Here is an 18,599-nt window from a genome sequence, read left to right as displayed (position 1 = left end):
ATGTCGGACCCACGCGGTGAGTACTCGGATATCTCAACAGTCGCCTTGCTTCAACTCACACCTCGAATTCACAGTCACTGTGACGCTTGTCCCCCTTTTCGAAGACACCCATCCTATGCGTACCCTCACTATCACCGACAATGATAAGACCGTGGCCATCGGACGTGCCTCGAAGCGTGAGACTCGAAAACGGAGTCCCGCAGCAGAGAACGCTTGGTTTGAGTCTCGGGTGATGTCTCGTGACCATGCCTTTCTTAACATTCCGCCGGGCCAAAATGTTAGTTCCAACCTCCAAATCTGACCATACAGCCTCGCTGACATTTTGATAGATGGCTTTCATTACCGACTGTGGCTCAACGCACGGAACTTACTTGAATGATGCCAAGCTGGTGACAGATGTGGATACCCCGCTGTCCAGTGGAGATATTATCCGATTTGGTGTCGATGTTGACCGTGGTCAGGGTAAGTGATGATCAATTTCAGCCTAATAGTACTGGAACTAACCAAGTACAGAGGTTTTTGAGGCCATCGAAGTCCGGTGCCAGATTCAGTGGCTCAAACCCCAGCTTGTGGCCATTCCAGATTATGGCAATGCCATCAAACCGGATCCAAGTCCGTCAACCAACAGCTTCTCTGTCCCCGAGGACGATAGCGATGCCGAAGCTGCCGATGTCCCCAGTGATGACTCTAAAGAGTCGGTTGCTCTATCTTGGGAAACCACTGTTCTGCAGCCTGTGGACACATCTCTTGTCTCTCCTGTCTCGAGTGTCCAATGCGACGAACATGCAAAGGACGAGCCGGAGCTCCATTGGGACGGGTTGTCTCCTACTGAGGAGTCTATTACAAAGACTGTGCCCGGTACTACAATACTGGTCCCGGATCTTCCTAGTCTACCGTCTGATACCAAACTGGTCTCAGATGCCAAACCATCTCCCGTGAAGCCGGCCTCTACCGAACCTCCTTCTGCTAAGCCACACGAGGCAGATAGTCTCCCTGCAGTCTGTTACCAGAAAGTACCGGAAATCCAATACAGCGATTGGATCATGATGCGGCCGATGTTCATGCGCTTGGCAGACATGGCTTGGGGTGAATCTAATATAATACCCGACGTTGACCATGCCAGACGCATTATCCACGCTGCGCGCCGTTGTTCTCTTTCCAAAGATTCTTACTGGGTAGACGACTCCCTTAGCTTCAAGCCTTGCATTGGGACAGAAGTCTGTTGGGAGCCTGACTCCGAGGAATCAGACACATCATTCCATCGTATGCCCGGCAGCCTCCTTAGGTACTGGTCAGTCGATAAGCGAAGGTATTGGATCATCTACGAAGACGAAGACGGCCAGGATACGAGCAATTGGTGGTGGATCGTTGAGAAGCCAGAGGAGCTTCTCAGCGAGGAACTGAAACAGGAGCTCGAGACTGAGTCAGAGGTTGATGACTGCCACAAATGCTGGGTCGTGAGGGCCTGGGAGCCCCAAATGATCGGAGATCGATGGTGCGAGGTGACTCCTTACTGGGATCCGAAATTTTACCATGAACATATGCTCTCTGATGACGAGTCCGTTGATTCAGACGAAGAAGCCCAGGGCAGTGAGGGATATGTGTCTGAGTCAGACGGTCTCAGTGATTCGATCTCAGAGAACTACGACAGATATCTGTATGAGATGGGCGACAGCGATGGCGCCAACTATGAGGTGTCGGCACAAGACTTCGACGAAGAGGACGAAGGGGAAGATGATGACGAGGTCTTGGAGGAAGATAACGAGGTCTCTGATGAATCCGAAAACGACTCTGATTGTTCCTCTGGGGACGAACGTCTTGAAAATCGTCTTTCGCAGAAGCCTGATCTCCGCCCCGTGCTTGATCTGGAGTATATGAAGGAACTTGGACGCACCAATCACACTGATGCCGTCGAAGTGTCCAAGCATCTACCCGAAGAGACTGACACAGGACCATTGTTCTCTGAGGCTCTTGGGGGTCAGTCAGTGAACCCCTCACAGATCGAGAGCAACCCATCGATGTCGCAGACTGCCCCTGGTATGACAAACCCAGGTTCTCGGTTCCCGACATACGCTGTTTCTGGTGAGCTGCCAAGATCATGTCAAAACAAATACCCACCAATGCACCGGAAGATTGAGAGCACTGTTGGGGTACCATCCTTGTCCCATGAATTTGAGAATCGCTATCAGGATGGACCGTTCTCGACTAGTGCTTCCATGGAAGATGCCTTTGTGCCCTACCTGGCAACGTCTAAAACATCAAATTTGAAGCGTACTGCAACAGAGATGCAATCGTCGTCTCCTGAACCCAGTCTTTCTCAAGATGCTCAGTGGCTGCCTGCAGAGCCAGCCAGTCAGCCAGATCTCAACTCCAACACTATTCCTTCCGATGCCAAGGATGCGATTAGCTCTGCACTTGCAGAGAATGAGCGTCCGGCAAAGCGAATCAAGGCCAATCATCCAACCTCAAAGTCCTTGGCAAGCCACGCCACCACGGCTGTCGTTAGCGCTGTGCTGGGTGGTCTGGGAACTATCGCTATGCTAGCAGCCTTGCCAAATGAATACTTCCAATGATTGAAATCACTCAGTTTCGTGGTTCGGTTGCTTCTGCTCTCCGCTTTTTCCATATTTTATGATTTTAACGCCGACACGTGAGTTCGGCGTGCCTCCAATGATTTTATGATTTCGGGATTACCCAGGCGTCCTGGCTTTGGGTGGAAGGATGGACCAAGGTGTTTGTTGTTTCCCCCCGGCGTCCCTCCCCTGTCGCTGCTGTTTTTATGTCGTGGCTCCATGGGCAAGCACACGGGATCTTCACCCGATCACCACAGTGTGGTTATGGAAGCTGCCACTAGTGGGTGTTTGATTAGCTGGATAATTTGTTTCTGCCCTATTTCTTTGCCTTTCCCCCCTTTACCGTGGCTACACACACAACCATTAGCCGGGTCAAATACGGTGACTCTTAAGATGGAACGCCACGTAGCGCCTTATTATTTTTCCATGTGATAGCTATGCAGATCGTAATGGATAATGACAATCCTTCATTTTTGTCTATGCATCATATAATCTTATGAGCCAACCGTGGAGCTTGTGGTATCCAAGTGACAGCCTTTTCGTGCCTGTCAGGTACCAGTTTTGGTCTTGGGTAGCCTCGTTTAAAAATGCACCGTGATATCATTCCACTGTCGCCGAAAGTCAGCTCTTGCCTAGCATGTGAGTTCATCTTATGCTTCAGGGGCTCTATTAAGAGCAGATTTTCGGGGAATAGTCGGTATCTGATGTTCTACGCTGCTCGACCTTTTATATCTGCGTATACAACGTATCCTAGACTTTTCTTTTTTGGCAGCAAAAAGAAGATAGTCATCTCATTTGCAACATAGAAATGGATTGGAACATTCCATTCCCACAGGCCATTGAAGAAAAGACGACCATGATCCAGACTCACTTCTTGCAGTGACAATGGGAACTGGGCTGCAGGTATCCCATAGGTTCATATCAGCTGACTTGCAATTGAGTCGTTCTTTTTCCATTTACGTACAACCTCATAATTTCTTTTTTTTTTTCCTTTTCCCCGGCATCCTCGGGGTTCAACCATGACACTAATTGCCGAAGAAAATCTGCAAACGTTCTGGTTCCAGGACAACCGTCGGAAGTCTCAGATAGCCCTTTTGAGACATCGATGGAAACTTCTCCGTTGTAATGATTGATGCAACTTGCCGCTCATGCGAAGCCTCGACTCCAGCCCGAATTCAAATTCTCGACTTCGAATCCTGGACTAGCGTGTGATTGGAAGTGGCTGGCTGCATGTCTACTCCCTAACAGCGAGCTGGCTTAACGAGCTCATGGAGTCTGAAGTATCTGGGCTGTCTTGGTTCCATACAGTACGAGGAATCGGATGCTGATATCTTTAGTATACGAATCCACAGCTCTGCCTAGTGACGCGCATACCCGTTGCTTCTACCTGAAGTCGTATTTGGGTAACATCGATCTTTTGACCGATGGCAGACTGCATCATTGCAAACCTCGAAGATGAGTGAATTTATTTTGAGCTGTTCATCATTTCCACAGGATTCAGTCTGCATGTGACCAATCTGCAGAAGCGCGTTAGGTTAGATCATACAATGAATTCGAGGCAAAGCCAAACGGCTGCAAGGAATCTTTGTAATGTTGGGATGAGAATGTTAAAGGGAGGGGCTTTCGAGGTTTTCTCCCCCTGTCCTTGCAGCCGAACTCCCTCTACGGCTACCTGCTTGAGGCTAAGTGTTACATCCACGGCGCTTCGGGCCACTAGCCTATGAACTCATGCGATTGGCTGCGAGTCCAAATTTTGATTTCTCCTTCTTTCTGCTTATTGGTAGCTCATACCTCTTACAGGGCTGTCTTTTCACCTCAATTACAGCTGCAGCTTTTTTTGGTTTTCTTTTCGGAATTTTTTATGTGGGCACCACATGCGCTTGTCAGATGCATCCGCGGGCTCCGGTGCTCATCGGAGATTGTGCCTAAAGGATTATTATCTTGAAAGGTTGGAATGTGATATGCGGACTATGGGAGATTATTACTTCGATTTGATCCCTGCACGACATCGTCACCGTGCGATTTTCTTATTGCTCGCGGCAGATACGGCAGATACGGCAGATACGCTATGAGAACGTACTCCGTAGAAGCCCTTGAACACTGTTCCTGATTCGGTATATGTTAAGCGAACTGAGCCGGTGACCATCTAGCTGTCAATTCAATCTTCCATAGGGAGTACTTTACTCTATTCGGTTGAGATGGAAAGATCATCTCAACACAAGGAAAATACGACGGGAGCTGACGACGAAATCCCACCAGGGGAAAAATTCATCGAAAAAAGGCCAGCCAGTATGGCCTCTATCATCTATACGTTATCTTAGAGATGGTTGCATGGTCGAATGCCGCTATCCGTGGTTGGAATTTTCACGTCTTATACTCGTGGCCATTTCAACAGTCATGACCCACGAGGATAACGGTATACGGATTCTTGCGGTCAAGATTTGTGACACGAGATGGTGGCCGTACTCCTGGGACATCTTTTCCGCTGCACCTGAACGACTGTCTGTATAACACTAGATCGACTTCGATTTGCCAATTTGGTAGCATTTTAGTTTCACTGCAGGTTTTCTGCTCTATAAACTCTCCCACAGAATGACCAGCAAATGGACCCTTTGCAAAAATGTATGAACGACGTAGGCCCGGTCGTATGAATCGAGCACCACCATAATCCCCCACCAGCTCCTGTTTCATATACCCTGCATTTCTGTACCTTAGCTTGACAGACACAAGCACCTAGGCAGCAGGGTCTGACAACTCAGCCAAGTCTAGAACGGTTTCTGCGCCGTTCTCTCATGTTGGATCTATTACTTTTTTTCTTTTTAGTCGGGAATCACCGAAGGATTCAATTGAAATGGACCCCGAGTGTGTAAATGAAATATCCACGTACATTACCCGGCGAACTGTCCTATCACCATCCCTCTCACTGTCCTGCTGATCATCCCGGTGGACTAAATCCTGATTCCCGTCATCAATTCCACACTCCGTGGTGCATATCATATGTGACACTTGGAAACTCTCGGGAACTTGGTTGGTGGCACTGATTACCACTGATTACTTTCTTGTATAAGAAACTCGTTGTTTCTCTGTCTACCATTTCTAGCTTTGTTATACTTCGGCCCATACTATTGTCTTCTTTTGTTCCCAACCTTTCTTTTTCAGGGTTTACAATATACTAGCTATTCTACACCCTTCACCTTCCAAGGGGAAGAAAAAGAAAAAGAAAAAGAAAGAACGGGAAGAATACCAAAAAGCCACCTGCACTTTATATCAGGAGGATTTGGATCATACTTCACTCTCCACATCTACACCCTTTACCTTCCAATATTTCCCTTTTCTATACCCTCTACATTCATTACAATGGCCAGTCCCACTCAGTCCTTGTTGAATCTTGACCCCGAGCATATATCATGCATCGGAGGGCGGACGGTAGTTACATGCAAAGGTTGCGCAGGGAATGCCCCGAGGTATACACCACAAGATAGCCTTTATATCTCCCAATACTAACCCGATCCCCAGAGGAGCAATCTGCCTCAGCTGCAACGGTCGCGGCTTCAACATCTTCGTCTGTGCACACTGCAACCCTGCAGTTGCAGCTGCCGCAGCTAGAGCAACGGCGAACTCCACAGCTGCATCTGCAGAAACATCCGGATCCTCAGCACCGTCATCCCCAGGCTCGCTAAGTCGCAGTTCGTCAACTTCGCATCCTTCACATATCGATCCAAACGTCGCTCGTACGTATGCAAGATATGGGGATGGTCGTGATAACACGAGCTGTGGGCGGATTGATAGCAATATGAATAAGCCGCGGAATCCGTGATCTGTGACACTAGTTATATGTGCGAAGGTCTCAGATACAGCGAGGGTGGGGTTGGATATCTCATGGCAAGTCCGACAGTTTCGTGGGCGTGATTGCCTACCACTTGGACTAAGCGGGGGATTACTCCTGATAAAGGAATTAGACTGCGGTTTATAGGGGCTGGAAGGAGTTTTTGGGCTTGGTTTCATGAGATATATGTGATATGGTGGCTGCCTGGTTGTGGCTTCGTCTTTGGGATTTTCTTTGTCTTTTGACCTCATTTTTATTTTCAATCTTTTGGGTTCTACTTGGATGATCTGCTCGGGTTGATCCAGTATTCTTTTCGTCATTTTATGGTGAATGCACTGGATGCTACCATATCATGCACATACTGTTTCTTTCATTGAATGAAAGAGGCAGAGACGATGCTGTCTGTATACCAGGGACATGTTTTTTTTTCTTTTTCTTTTTTTGGCTTACGAGCATTACTATTCCTAAAATTTTGATAACTTCTTATTAAGCTTAGAAAGTGAACAAAACCAAAGGCGTATAAAATCATAAATGTTTACTTAAGGTCTATGATTGACTAGAAGGCAGATACATAGAATATTACTATGCTATAATAGTGAGGCCATTGACTCAAACCCTCATCACCTTCACATATATAGGCTCGGAGTATCAGTATAAAGAGTTTCCATTGCCCTATGCATCCAATCAGTACTCTGGGCCCCCAAAAATGAAGAAAAGTGATACTCACGCAGCAGGGTACTGAGTACCTTCAATGTGAGTGTTCTCCACCAGATTACGGATCTCTTGCACCTCCTGGCCACTCAAACGAAGAACTGCAGATGCCGCATTTTCGTTCATTCTAGCAGGCGACTTGGTACCTGGGATGGGAATGATATCTGGTCCTTGTGCAAGAAGCCAAGCAAGAGCAACCTGTGCCGGGGTGCTCCGATGAGTACTGGCAACATTCTCCAACGCCTGTAATAGCTTCAAAATGCTCGGGAAATTCTTCTCCGAGTACTTTGGGTACAGACGGCGTAAGTCACCTTCCGGGATGTCTGTGTAAGATCGGAAATGGCCGGTTAGGATGCCACGCCCAATAGGGCTGTAGGCCACGACAGTCACACCCAGCTCTCGACAGGTTTTCAAGATATCCGAAGATTCAATGTCCAGTGTAAAGAGACTGTATTCCATTTGCAGAGCGGAAATAGGGTGGACGGCATGCGCTCGACGTAGTGTGGCTACTGAGACACCTGACAAACCGAGATAACGAATTTTCCCCTCTCTGAAGAATGGTAACGTTAAAGCCTATTCAGTTTTATGATCTTTGATGTTGAATTGACCTACTTCTTCAGCTCTACCATAGCTTCGACCGTCTTTTCAATAGGTGTTACTCCATCTACCCGATGGCAGTAGTAGAGGTCAATGGTGTCTACCCCGAGTCTCTGGAGGCTCTTATCACATGCAGCCTTAACATAGGCGGGATCCGATCGAAAAGTGTGCCCTCCTCCTGACTGGCGCTGGAGCGCAAACTTGGTGGTCAAGAATATGTCATCTCGTTGACCGGATCGCTTGAACCATTCACCGGCGACATCCTCACAGTCGCCATAGATATCAGCCAGGTCCCAAAAGCGTAGTCCTGTGGAATGAGCATGCGATAGGAGAGCCACTCTCTCGTCGAGGGTACCGGCTGATCCGTAGAATCCACTGAGGCTCCCGAACCCAAACCCGACGGCAGAGACTTGGGGGCCATCTTTACCTAAAGTGCGTAAGGGAGTATGCATTTGAGGAAAAACATGTAAAGTTCAGAAAAAGAAAAGAAAAAGGGTGATTGTATTCAGGAAGGTAATTGTTGTCTATGTAGGTTTTATAGCAGATGCAGACTATAATAAGCACTATTCCCTTTCGGCTTCCCGACAATGACTTAGGACTTAGCTAAATACGATAGTTTAAGTACTAAGCGTATCAAGACCTTTTGGTACTATATTTATTGGATTTTAATTAATACAGCACAAGGATAGTCGGCTGCTTATACGGCCCCTGTAAGACTTTGATAACCTGATCCATCTATTTGGCCTCAGATGATATTAGGGAGGTTATATGTAAGAACATACCAACGTGTTATTACTCGTTCTTTTCAGATAGTCTTTTTGGATGTATACAAAGGTCGTTTTAAGATGCATAACCTGGTTAAACTATGTAGAGGATTTTTCTATGTATAGGCAGGAATTCACAAGTTGCCTATAGAACTGTCACAGTCAAACTTGGCTCTTTCGTCCTATTTGTAGTGGTTCGATCCCTGCAAATCGACACCCGTTCGTGCCCCGAAATGGCGAAGACAAAATATAATCCGAAATATTCAGGCCCGTTGTAAAAATGAGAATGTCGAACCAGATAACGGAAAGCATACCTAGGGGTCCAATCTCGACTGCTATCACAGAAGGCCATAGTTACAGGAAAATGATGCTAATATCCTGCTTACTGGGCATTGCCTTGGGTGGTGGATCAGCACCTTGCTGTTTCAGCCAGCAGTGGTTGTTGGTGAAGTCAAGAGAGCGACAGTTGCTGTCCTCAATGCACGCGTCGAAGCATTGCTGGTAACTTGACACATCAAAATCTCTCAGGGTCGGGGTAGCGACATCTAATAGATAGTTAGTACGGTGCTATGTAAAGGTTGGGCTTGGGATTTTGAGACATACGACGACCACAGAACTGCTTGAATACGCGGCCATTGCATTGGAAGGTCACTGAATCAGCGGAGGGACCTAAGGAATATTAATTGTCACAACTTCTCACTGATAAAATACCGTGAAGACTCACATTCTGGGCTACACTCAGTAGGTGTTTCGGGCTCGGGCTCTGGCTCTGGCTCTGGCTCTTCGCAACAGCAATAGCCACCTCGACGACCGGATCCTTGACCAAAGCGGGCGCCAGCGACCCCGACCCCGACCCCCTGCGTGCACAATCCCTTGGCCTCTGTCAACGGGATCACGGTCAGGAGCTGGGCACTGCAGAAGAGGAGAAGATTCGAAAATCTGACCATTGTGGGTAGTGAGTGACAAGGAAGATGACATACCAGGAATTTTGTGCAAGGCCGAATCCTTAAATAAAGCCCTAAATCCAAACCCCAAATAATTGCCGTTATAGCCGTGTAGATCTCATTCGGTGTGACAAATTGTTCTGCGAGCTGAAATGGCTATTAATTAGATGAATATGCCGAATACCAAGGTGGATTACATTGTTGAGACAGGGTTGAGGCATACCACACAGAAGTGCATATTACAGTTGGTCATCGTGTCCGCACAGATTGTTGAAATTGTTGTCGTCTTTACAAGTTAGCGAGCTCAATGCCACACATTGTTGTACCGACAGGTTTCCGTCATCATCTGTAAGTGGCCCTTAATCTAGGCGTGTCCCCGGACCGCGGAGATGGAGGTCTTTCCATCAGCCATTCGGGCAATCATACGGGCGCAGACATCAAACTGAATTTTTCTCAGTGATAGCTTTGGTCGCTCAGAGTTTTAGAAGCAGATGCAAAGTCCACTGGCAGGCGGTTACCATTACATTGATCTATGAATCTACTAAAGTGTATCACTTTTCGGCGACGGATGGATTGGACTCGGATTGGACAATAGCTAGAAATCACAGTCCGTGGACAAAGTGGACTGGAGTGACATAAAGACAAAGAAGAAAAGAAAAGACCGAGAGGGGATTTCAATGAATGTGTCACAAACAACTCACCCATAGTCGGGGTCAATGGGAACGGGATGAAATTGGAGAAATTCAAAAAGGGCTCATACTGGAATTGACTACCAGAGCGGCTTGAAGGCCGCAGCACAGCCAGTGTTAGACTTGATTTCTGAGCCGGCAGGTATCAGGGCACATCCACCGGTCTTTGACCAATGCGCTCCAATGTGGGTATCAGCCTCCAACGTGTAAAGGTTCATGCACTCTTCGTGAGTCTTGGCCTCTCCCCTGATGGTTGCAGTTGTGCTCGAGCCTTGGTAGCAGTGGTCGCACATGACCCTGAATGGATAGTTGCCAACGTTGACAACCTGGTTATTGTTGGTGCATTGTGCCGGGTCGGCCGGCGTCTGAGCGGTATTAGTAGCACATGTGCGCTTGCCGCAGCCTTCACAAGCCCCAGAACAACCAACTGAGTGAGCACTAGCGAAACGACTAGCTTCATAAGTTGGCGGACTGTCATTGTTGCTTAGATAGCATGTGTTTTTGGACTGGTCGAAGTCGACACTGCTGCATGAAGCGGAGGCACCGCAGAGATCCATACAGTCTTCCAGACTTGAAACAGATTCAACGTTGAGATACGCCGTGCCGTGGCGCATCCCACAACTCATGTAGAATGTCTGGATATCTTGTAAGATGGCGATTCTGATTTAAGAGCGTTAGGGATATAATCTCACCTCGCCGTATGGGCTGACATAGATTTGGCCATTGGCCTCTGGACAAGAGGTACTGCAGCGGCGGGTTGTCATACTAGGCTGCTTGGTGACCGGGGGAGCAGTCGAAAAGGCATAAAGCTGGCTTCCGTGGGAGGTTGCCTCGAAGGATCCGTAGTCGAGAAGGTTGCAGTAGAGGGTGGAAGGGTCGAACGAAACACTGCAAAGCGTTAACGAAACCGCAAACAAAGCTGACTTTTCATAGCTTGACTCACGTTTCGCAGTTTGGAACGTCGGAGCATTTCTTCAGACATTCCTCCATGCTTGAGACCGATGGAGTACCGACGGACAACGCGTTGGGAGAACTCTGCGTGCAGCACTGCAAGTAATACCAGCTTCCATCGTATGTCTCGTACACGCTTCCATCACCTAAATAGAATTAGGACGAGACCATCATACCAGAGAACATAATGGCTACTTACTTGAAGGGCAGGAGATACTAGTTGTGATTGCGGGAGATTGGTTGTACCCTTGTCGCGGGTTAGAGCAGGTCCATGAACCTGGAGAGGTAGAGCCCGCATTGCCCGATCCGGAGCTGGGTTGGACGCCACCGCCGGAGCCAGGTTGGATGCCACTGCTAGAGCCAGGCTGGATGCCACCGCCAGAGCCGGGTTGAACGCCACCGCCGGAGCCAGGCTGGATGCCACCGCCAGAGCCAGGTTGGATGCCACTGCCAGAGCCAGGCTGAACGCCACCGCCAGAGCCAGGTTGGATGCCACCGCCAGAGCCAGGTTGGATGCCACTGCTAGAGCCAGGTTGGATGCCACCGCCAGAGCCAGGTTGGATGCCACCGCCGGAGCCAGGCTGGATGCCAGGCTGGATGCCACCGCCAGAGCTAGGCTTGACGGCACTGCCAGCGGAGAGACCGGGTTTGATTTGGGCGTTGGCAAGCCCTATGAGGGCTGCCCCAATCAGACACAAGGTTGTCTCAGGCTTCATAGTTACTATGTTTGATTTGATATGAACCCGATAAAACCTGAAGTAGATTGACCTGTGACTGGGTAGGAGGTAGATAGCAATACTTATAGAGCCATCGGGTTGGGAGGGGAGAGAGTCGAGAATAAATAGGGAGTCTGCATGGGAATTCTAAACAGCGTGAAGACAGCGTCCGTATTGAAGAATACGATACAACAAAACAATTAATTCAATAGTTCCTGGTTTTGGACTGAGCTAACCTCCCTTTCGTACGCGATAGAGATAGATTGCTTGTGGATTCGTACAAGCCCATGTATAAGGCACGATAGTATTGTATACAAGGCTCGATTTTTGTGATCTATCGAGATCGTAATTAGGATTATTCTCAGGTATGAGCTGAAACGTACATTAGTGCGATGTAACGCTGCAGGGTGGGTCAGTGGACCCTTGATTTGATATAAGAGTGTGTTTATCTTTTCTAGCGGTCGATTGATCTCGAGGACTGCAGCATGACCCACTTTTTGTGTACGATGATATACAGACTGATGCGGTACTAGAGGATTCGCCAAGGCATCGTGTGTCATCATGCAGTACGGGGTACATCGTGCAAATTACTTCAACTCCATACTTAGTGGCGTCCTGCTACTACGTCGGCATCCTTTTGACCTATCTCATGATCATGCTCAGCTCCCGGTGGCACGTACTATACAAAGTAGCATGATGTGAGGGGAAAAATGAAGCTGAACCTACACTTTGTGGGTCGTCATGTACGTAGCCCGACATGAACTTTCGCACAGGAGTGATTATTGGAAAATATCACATGCAGTGTGATAGCCACTACAAGATTTCCATGTTCTTATAAGCAATATGATTTTGTAATTTAAATCTGAGATAGGAAAATATATAAGGGTGTGGCCTTGGACATAGTTCAGATGTCCTCAAGCTCCGGCATCTACCCAGTTCTGGAAGTATCAACCCAACATTCGGCCTTCTCTCAATTTTCGTGAACTTTCCACCCAAGTCCTACATTCTCTCTTCAACTAAAGGTATCCTACCTTCTCAATGCAAGCATTCCTGCTTGGTATGCTAATGAGTGGAATGTTCTTGTCCGTAGTTCCTCACTTCAAAATGAGAATCGCGCATCTACAGGTTATTTTGCTAGCCTCGCTCTTTGGGGGCTCCGACGCCCTCCTCAAGTGGACGCGGGTAAACCCCAACTTATGCGCTTTGTTGCTCGGATTCGGAGGCCCTGACCCGGGATGCCCTGGTGGTGCGGCGCTGCCTGCCCCCGCTGTGCCGGCACCGGACCCCAAGAAAATCGCAGCCGATCACTGCACAAGTATTGCGAACGGTGCCATTCCTCTCTTCCGAGCTGATGGTACCCACTATGGCTGTTTCAACAATCCTTGCCAGGATACCCCCGCTGGCAGTAACCAAATTCTTGGGGTATGCCGCTAATCGTCCCCTGACGAACCGCACTGGACGGGTATATCCGGATATATGGGGTAGTGGGTGGAAGGCATAGCCCAGCGTACTTGAAGGAGGCCATTGCGGAGGACTGCGAATCTTGCTACAAATCTCATTCTTTGATTATTTGATTTTATGTTTCGGACTATATTCGGATGGATTGGACAAAACACTCATTTGGACTTGGACCTATATTTCACTTCGCGCATAACATTTATTTTATTTTCGACCTTAAAAGTGCTTAGGTCATAATCATAATTCCTGTAAACTTGAATATTCAATTTCGGGTCGATATAAATAGGCGGAAGTAATATCGAAATGTGTACGTATTGCAGAGAGGTGGAGGGAAGGGGAGAGTGGAAGCTCACACCTCTACAGCGCTAGCGACTCTAGAAGAACTAGTCAATGCCAATACTAATCAATATGAGGTACATGCCCTATCTGGAGCTAAGATCTTTCAGATCTTAGTATGAGATCGATTTAGCCCCACAGCTGCATCATGCATCATGCATCATGCGTCAATGTATATAAATAGTCTAAATAATCTAAATAGCGTGGCTTGGGCTCGCCCTGCATATGCTCCACCATTTGCGATTCAGCCAGCCTCGGGGAGCTCTGTACCCCTCATGCTGTGCTCAGCTTTGAATATTTGACACCGCGGAGAACATAATGCATGTTAAATTAGTTGCATGCATACGGAGTATTCTCCGCTCTGAAAGGGAGCGCATTTGTGGACAAGTCATATTCTGTGCGAAACAACCACAGAAACAGAGAGAAATCAAGAAGCCATCGATAGCAGCCCAAGTTTCACCTTTGGATTTTTAAGTCCGCCTACTAATTTCACTCTCCCTTTCCATTCAATCATTTGACCTCATACCTTCAAACCCTGGCTCATATTCCCTCATAATGTCCTTTAATGAGGTCGAGCGGTTCCAAGTGACAATTCCATTGTCCATCCAGTTCGAGTCCAATCTAGAGGGGGTCCATGTCATCGGCGTGTCCATGCCAGATGAACGTGTGTCTATCACGGGATTAGACGATGATTCACCAGCAACTGCGCAGGTAACCCTTGAGCCTGATGATAAAGTTTGGCCAGATGGATTACAAGACCTCGGCCTCGTCGCCGCAAGCGAGTCTCTTGACTGTCCGGATTTCTCTCACATGAATTATTTCACACTACACGAAGACCCTCTCATCATTTACATTCCCAACTTCGTTTCTCCTGAAGAGATTAACCACTTGTTAGAGTCTACGTATCTATCCTCTCCCACCGAAATGGAAGTATTATTTCTAATGTTTGCCTTTTAGCAAAGACAGCTTCACTCCATCTTTGGTCTACCGACAGGGAATAAGCAACAATGACGAAAAGCATCGGAAATCGGAGAACGCATGGCCTGCACGGGACGAGATTTTGCAATGTATTGAACAAAGAGCAGTCCGCTATCAGAACCAGGAGTCTAAGCTGCTCTTGGAACCCTTGTCTCTCCAGAGGTACCATGAAAATGGCTTCTTTTCCTATCACCATGACCAATTCGACTCGCCACCCAATCGCATGAACCGCTATTCGACTTACAACATCTTCTTGCAAGGTGACTGTACTGGTGGTGGCACTCACTTCCCTCTGATTCCCCGACCGAATGAAACCGCCTGGTGCCAGTATATTGACTGTGACGATCCCAAGCCTGGTGTCACCTTCAAGCCAATTGCCGGCAGCGCCGTCTACTGGGTTAATATTCGAGAGGATGGACACGGGTACCCAAAAACCATGCATGCTGGTCTGCCCGTGGAATCGGGAACTAAGGTTGGCATGAACATTTGGAGCTGGAAGGATACGAGAGAGGAAGTTGTTCAGGATCAAACTTTGCATGTACAGTAATTGAGCGCCAGAAAGCTTCCACTAGTTTAGGCAATATCAAGTATTCTTATCCAGATTATCAACCTCTAATCCTTTCCTTGGGCTTCATGTCGTCATATGTTGTACATTCAATTGACTTCAGAACATTCAAGTTTTAAGACACCCTTGCTTTCTTACGTGGCAAATCCTTTTTGTAAATTCAGCTGGGCGAATTCCACATTTCTTTAACTCCAGTCCCTAAGTCGTTGTTTTTACTTTCTAGTGATGCTGTGGCGACACTGCGGCAGGGAGTAGATGGAACAACATTTGTGGAGGGTATGCATGCATGCAATCGATCTATTGTAATGTAAGATACAAGGGGGTGACCAACATCTCCGTCAGCCCTGTAAATAATGATTCCATTTTAGAACGCATACCTGTGGCCCACCTAGAAATATTAGTCACGTAGCGTCAATATATGCATGTCTAGGGGTGGTTGCAGTGCGACTCTTCACAATTTAGTATTTCGATAGTCTCTTCATATCTGCCAATTTCCGGGCTATCTCTACTTAGAACCAACGTGCCGATCTCGGTGAAATGCGGATAATCCAGCCAAATGGCTTATGAAAAGCCCATCGAGAAATTTTCATTGTGGTCAACCTGTTGGTAATTGTACTTTTAAAAACCGCTAATGCGCTGAAACCTGTAAGATCTTCCGTCAGGGGGCGAGAGAGGGGCAGCTGAGATATGGTGGATATTGAGAATCGATGTGAGTGATCGATAGCTGAAACTGATTTGAGTATCCAAGGAGTCTAGTAGAAGATTTTGGGGTTCAGGTTGATTAATATAAATACGCCGTTTCGACCGAGTACCTTGGAAGACTCAAACAGTGATCTTCTGCTATTGAGTGACCGTTAGTCAACATGGGCTTTCTAAAGTTGTCCCAAAGCGTGGTTCTCTTCCTCAATGTGTTCCTTGCTCAATCCATCGATGCCAGGTCCTGTGATGGGACACAGGGGACAACGCTGAAAAGCAACCAAGTGGTCATCAAGGGTGTTACCCCCCAATGTCCTCAAAGTAAGTGCTGCTGTTTCCGTAGACTCTAATGACCAGCTAATCTGAGATATTTCAGACGACGGCGATATTATCGAGACTAGTGATGGTGGTTATTACAACTTCCAGTGTTGTATGCACGAGTCTGCTGGATCGCAATTCATCAAGAATGTTAAGACGACAGGCTACGATGACTGCATCAACCAGTGTACCTTGACAAACAATTGCCAAGCGTAAGTACTACACCCAAGAAAGGTATATACCCTGATCTGATAAATGTTTCCGGGCAGGTTCCGCTACGTCTTTGGTGACTACAACGGCGAAAGTGCTGGCGATTGTAAACTTTATGGAAGTGGCAGTTTCTCCGAAACAAAGTGCGCAAACACGCTACACGACTGGGCCTACTTGACTGATCCTCCGGTGATTGAGGTCGAGGAGACCGTGCGAGCAGCATGCTCTACTGAGTGCCCAGATGCAGATGGTCAAATCTATACCGCCAAAAACAAACAGGTGAAGCCTTTTTCAGATCATCTATGCCACAGGGGAATATTCACTAACAATATTCTAGGTGTTCCACTTGGATTGCCAGAAGCGTCATGGCACGGCTTGGTTCCATAAACTGGATGCTAGCTCCTTGAAGGAATGCACGGAGTCCTGCGCCTCTGTCATCGGATGCCAGAGTGTCGATTACCACAAGCGTACCAAGAAGTGCTACCTGGGCAAACGTACTTCCCAGCCCACCCTCTCCGCCCCGGGATGGGCTACCGCTTATTCTCTTGGTTGCACGGGAGCATGCACTCAGGATTCCTGTGTTAATGCCTGTGGCTCAAATGCTCCTCCGGCCGACATTACCCCTACACCGGAGCCGGAACCGGAACAGGAGCCCATTGTCCCAGCCAACCCTCCCCCGCCCCCGCCTCCTAGGGAGGTGAAGTGCAACGATGACGACAACTCGGAAGTTGACCTGGATGGCACAAAGTACCAGATTCGTTGTGGCAAGCAATATCGTGAGAACGGCAAACACGCCGCGTCTGGCGTCTCTTACACTGAATGCTTGAAGTTGTGCAGCGCAGATAATACCTGCAACTCGGTGGATTACTGGGAGCCTAATGGTGCAAAGGGCTGCTATCTTTTCAGCACCACCGGAGAACCAGCCTATTCAACTGAATTGAACTGGTCTGCCTTCAAGGCTTAATAGGCCAAGGAAGCATCTAAGGCAATTTCTGGGGCCATCACTCATCCATGAATCATCCAATCCTGCTTGGATTACAAGAGGGGCCCAGATTGGCTTGGAACTCCGAGTCTTTTTGGTGATAATACACTCATTTCTATCAAGAATGAACATCTTCAATCTTTTAATTCATTGCGCACGATATGGAACTGAATATAAAAACCATTTCGATTCATAACAAGAAAGTGAAAGCGGCCAGAAATATTCCAGACTATTGATGTAGAGAGAATTCATCAAACTGGGTTCCCCAATCCCCCAATAACAAGACACCTGCCTTTTCAGTGGGGTCGAGTCTTAACTACGATTCAAATACGTTTAATTGGTGAAGCCGAACACTAGAGAAAAAGGAGGAAGGCAGTCAGCTTGGATCAAGCAAGATTAGATAGCAATTTCTCGATGAAGCAGGTGAAGAAATTATAGAAGAGAGCGACGTATATGAAACTTACTTCCAATTTGGAATGGAATCTCATTTGCCGTATCCAGCGAGAATATAGACCAGGGACTTTCCATATCGGATGCCGCGCACAGGGAATACGACCATTTGAATCGAGTAACATTCTCAAGCTGTGCGTGCGAGACTCAAAACTCGGTGAATCTGCTAAGAAACGAGTTTCCACGAGGGGGACATAGCCCGTCGTTGATGGCGTGTTTGCGGGTTGGGGGAGTTCGTGGCTTCACTACGACACTTCTTCCACATGGCAAAATTATATACGTAGATAGAATATCATAATAGAATATCATTCTGTGTTTCTCTCGCTTAGGTGGACAAGATATAAGTTATAATTCATTTACTTTGGTTGGAAAGCCTTGTAGGCCGCGGAAGACCAAATATATTCCAAAGCATCTAGATGGTGCAAATATATATATAGAACAGAAATTCCCGGGCATATAAGATCATTTATCCAGCATCGGGAACTTGAGATGTGCACAGCATTTATGACAATGCAGTCCTTTGCCTAATAAGCAACTATTGCAATGTATGATATACGGTTTGATCTTTAGGGGTTCTGGATTATAAGTTAGGCTATGTTGGAGTTTTGTACCATATGATGGACTTGTCCACTACCATCGTCTCCGTCTATTTCTACAATCTAGCATTGGGGGGGAGAGGAAACAAATAAAGAGCCCATTTCTCTTCATTATGTGAGAATCATGTCTATATTTTGTTCCTTTGCAGTTGCATACCCAAGTTATTACTCTCGAACTTCAATGTTGTGCGGCATATCCCACCCATAAGCCGTACGACAATCTCACCCCCTGCATTTAG

The 18,599-nt window shown here is 47.4% G+C and overlaps 8 protein-coding genes across 8 annotated transcripts; 5 read left to right on the top strand and 3 right to left on the bottom strand.

Annotated features, from left to right (window-relative positions):
* Positions 1-2,573, top strand: N7537_009611 (FHA domain protein; the record flags this gene model as incomplete). The annotated part of the gene is made up of 4 exons (XM_056900665.1): positions 1-16; positions 75-277; positions 330-462; positions 514-2,573. The coding sequence occupies 4 exons, from the start codon at positions 1-3 to the stop codon at positions 2,571-2,573; spliced, it is 2,412 nt and encodes an 803-aa protein (XP_056749333.1).
* A 3,357-nt stretch (positions 2,574-5,930) lies between these two features.
* N7537_009610 (uncharacterized protein) lies at positions 5,931-6,390 on the top strand (the record flags this gene model as incomplete). The annotated part of the gene is made up of 2 exons (XM_056900664.1): positions 5,931-6,037; positions 6,090-6,390. 2 exons carry the CDS (start codon positions 5,931-5,933, stop codon positions 6,388-6,390), a joined length of 408 nt encoding a protein of 135 aa, XP_056749332.1.
* Positions 6,391-7,122: 732 nt separating this feature from the next.
* Positions 7,123-8,159, bottom strand: N7537_009609 (uncharacterized protein; the record flags this gene model as incomplete). The annotated part of the gene is made up of 2 exons (XM_056900663.1): positions 7,123-7,660; positions 7,723-8,159. 2 exons carry the CDS (start codon positions 8,157-8,159, stop codon positions 7,123-7,125), a joined length of 975 nt encoding a protein of 324 aa, XP_056749331.1.
* A 666-nt stretch (positions 8,160-8,825) lies between these two features.
* N7537_009608 (uncharacterized protein) lies at positions 8,826-9,418 on the bottom strand (the record flags this gene model as incomplete). Its single annotated transcript, XM_056900662.1, has 3 exons — positions 8,826-9,016; positions 9,075-9,140; positions 9,196-9,418. The coding sequence occupies 3 exons, from the start codon at positions 9,416-9,418 to the stop codon at positions 8,826-8,828; spliced, it is 480 nt and encodes a 159-aa protein (XP_056749330.1).
* Positions 9,419-10,184: 766 nt separating this feature from the next.
* Positions 10,185-11,771, bottom strand: N7537_009607 (uncharacterized protein; the record flags this gene model as incomplete). The annotated part of the gene is made up of 5 exons (XM_056900661.1): positions 10,185-10,469; positions 10,533-10,739; positions 10,797-10,992; positions 11,048-11,201; positions 11,255-11,771. The coding sequence occupies 5 exons, from the start codon at positions 11,769-11,771 to the stop codon at positions 10,185-10,187; spliced, it is 1,359 nt and encodes a 452-aa protein (XP_056749329.1).
* Positions 11,772-12,875: 1,104 nt separating this feature from the next.
* Positions 12,876-13,205, top strand: N7537_009606 (uncharacterized protein; the record flags this gene model as incomplete). The annotated part of the gene is made up of 1 exon (XM_056900660.1): positions 12,876-13,205. The coding sequence occupies one exon, from the start codon at positions 12,876-12,878 to the stop codon at positions 13,203-13,205; it is 330 nt and encodes a 109-aa protein (XP_056749328.1).
* Positions 13,206-14,120: 915 nt separating this feature from the next.
* On the top strand, positions 14,121-15,090 carry N7537_009605 (uncharacterized protein; the record flags this gene model as incomplete). The annotated part of the gene is made up of 2 exons (XM_056900659.1): positions 14,121-14,467; positions 14,523-15,090. The coding sequence occupies 2 exons, from the start codon at positions 14,121-14,123 to the stop codon at positions 15,088-15,090; spliced, it is 915 nt and encodes a 304-aa protein (XP_056749327.1).
* A 1,146-nt stretch (positions 15,091-16,236) lies between these two features.
* N7537_009604 (uncharacterized protein) lies at positions 16,237-17,296 on the top strand (the record flags this gene model as incomplete). The annotated part of the gene is made up of 3 exons (XM_056900658.1): positions 16,237-16,334; positions 16,392-16,611; positions 16,670-17,296. 3 exons carry the CDS (start codon positions 16,237-16,239, stop codon positions 17,294-17,296), a joined length of 945 nt encoding a protein of 314 aa, XP_056749326.1.
* Positions 17,297-18,599: the final 1,303 nt, after the last annotated feature.

The sequence above is a fragment of the Penicillium hordei genome (genome assembly GCF_028827395.1).
Source record: "Penicillium hordei strain IBT 12815 chromosome Unknown utg000005l_segment0_segment0, whole genome shotgun sequence".
Taxonomy (NCBI): domain Eukaryota; kingdom Fungi; phylum Ascomycota; class Eurotiomycetes; order Eurotiales; family Aspergillaceae; genus Penicillium; species Penicillium hordei.
This window is presented reverse-complemented; position numbering and strand designations above follow the sequence as displayed.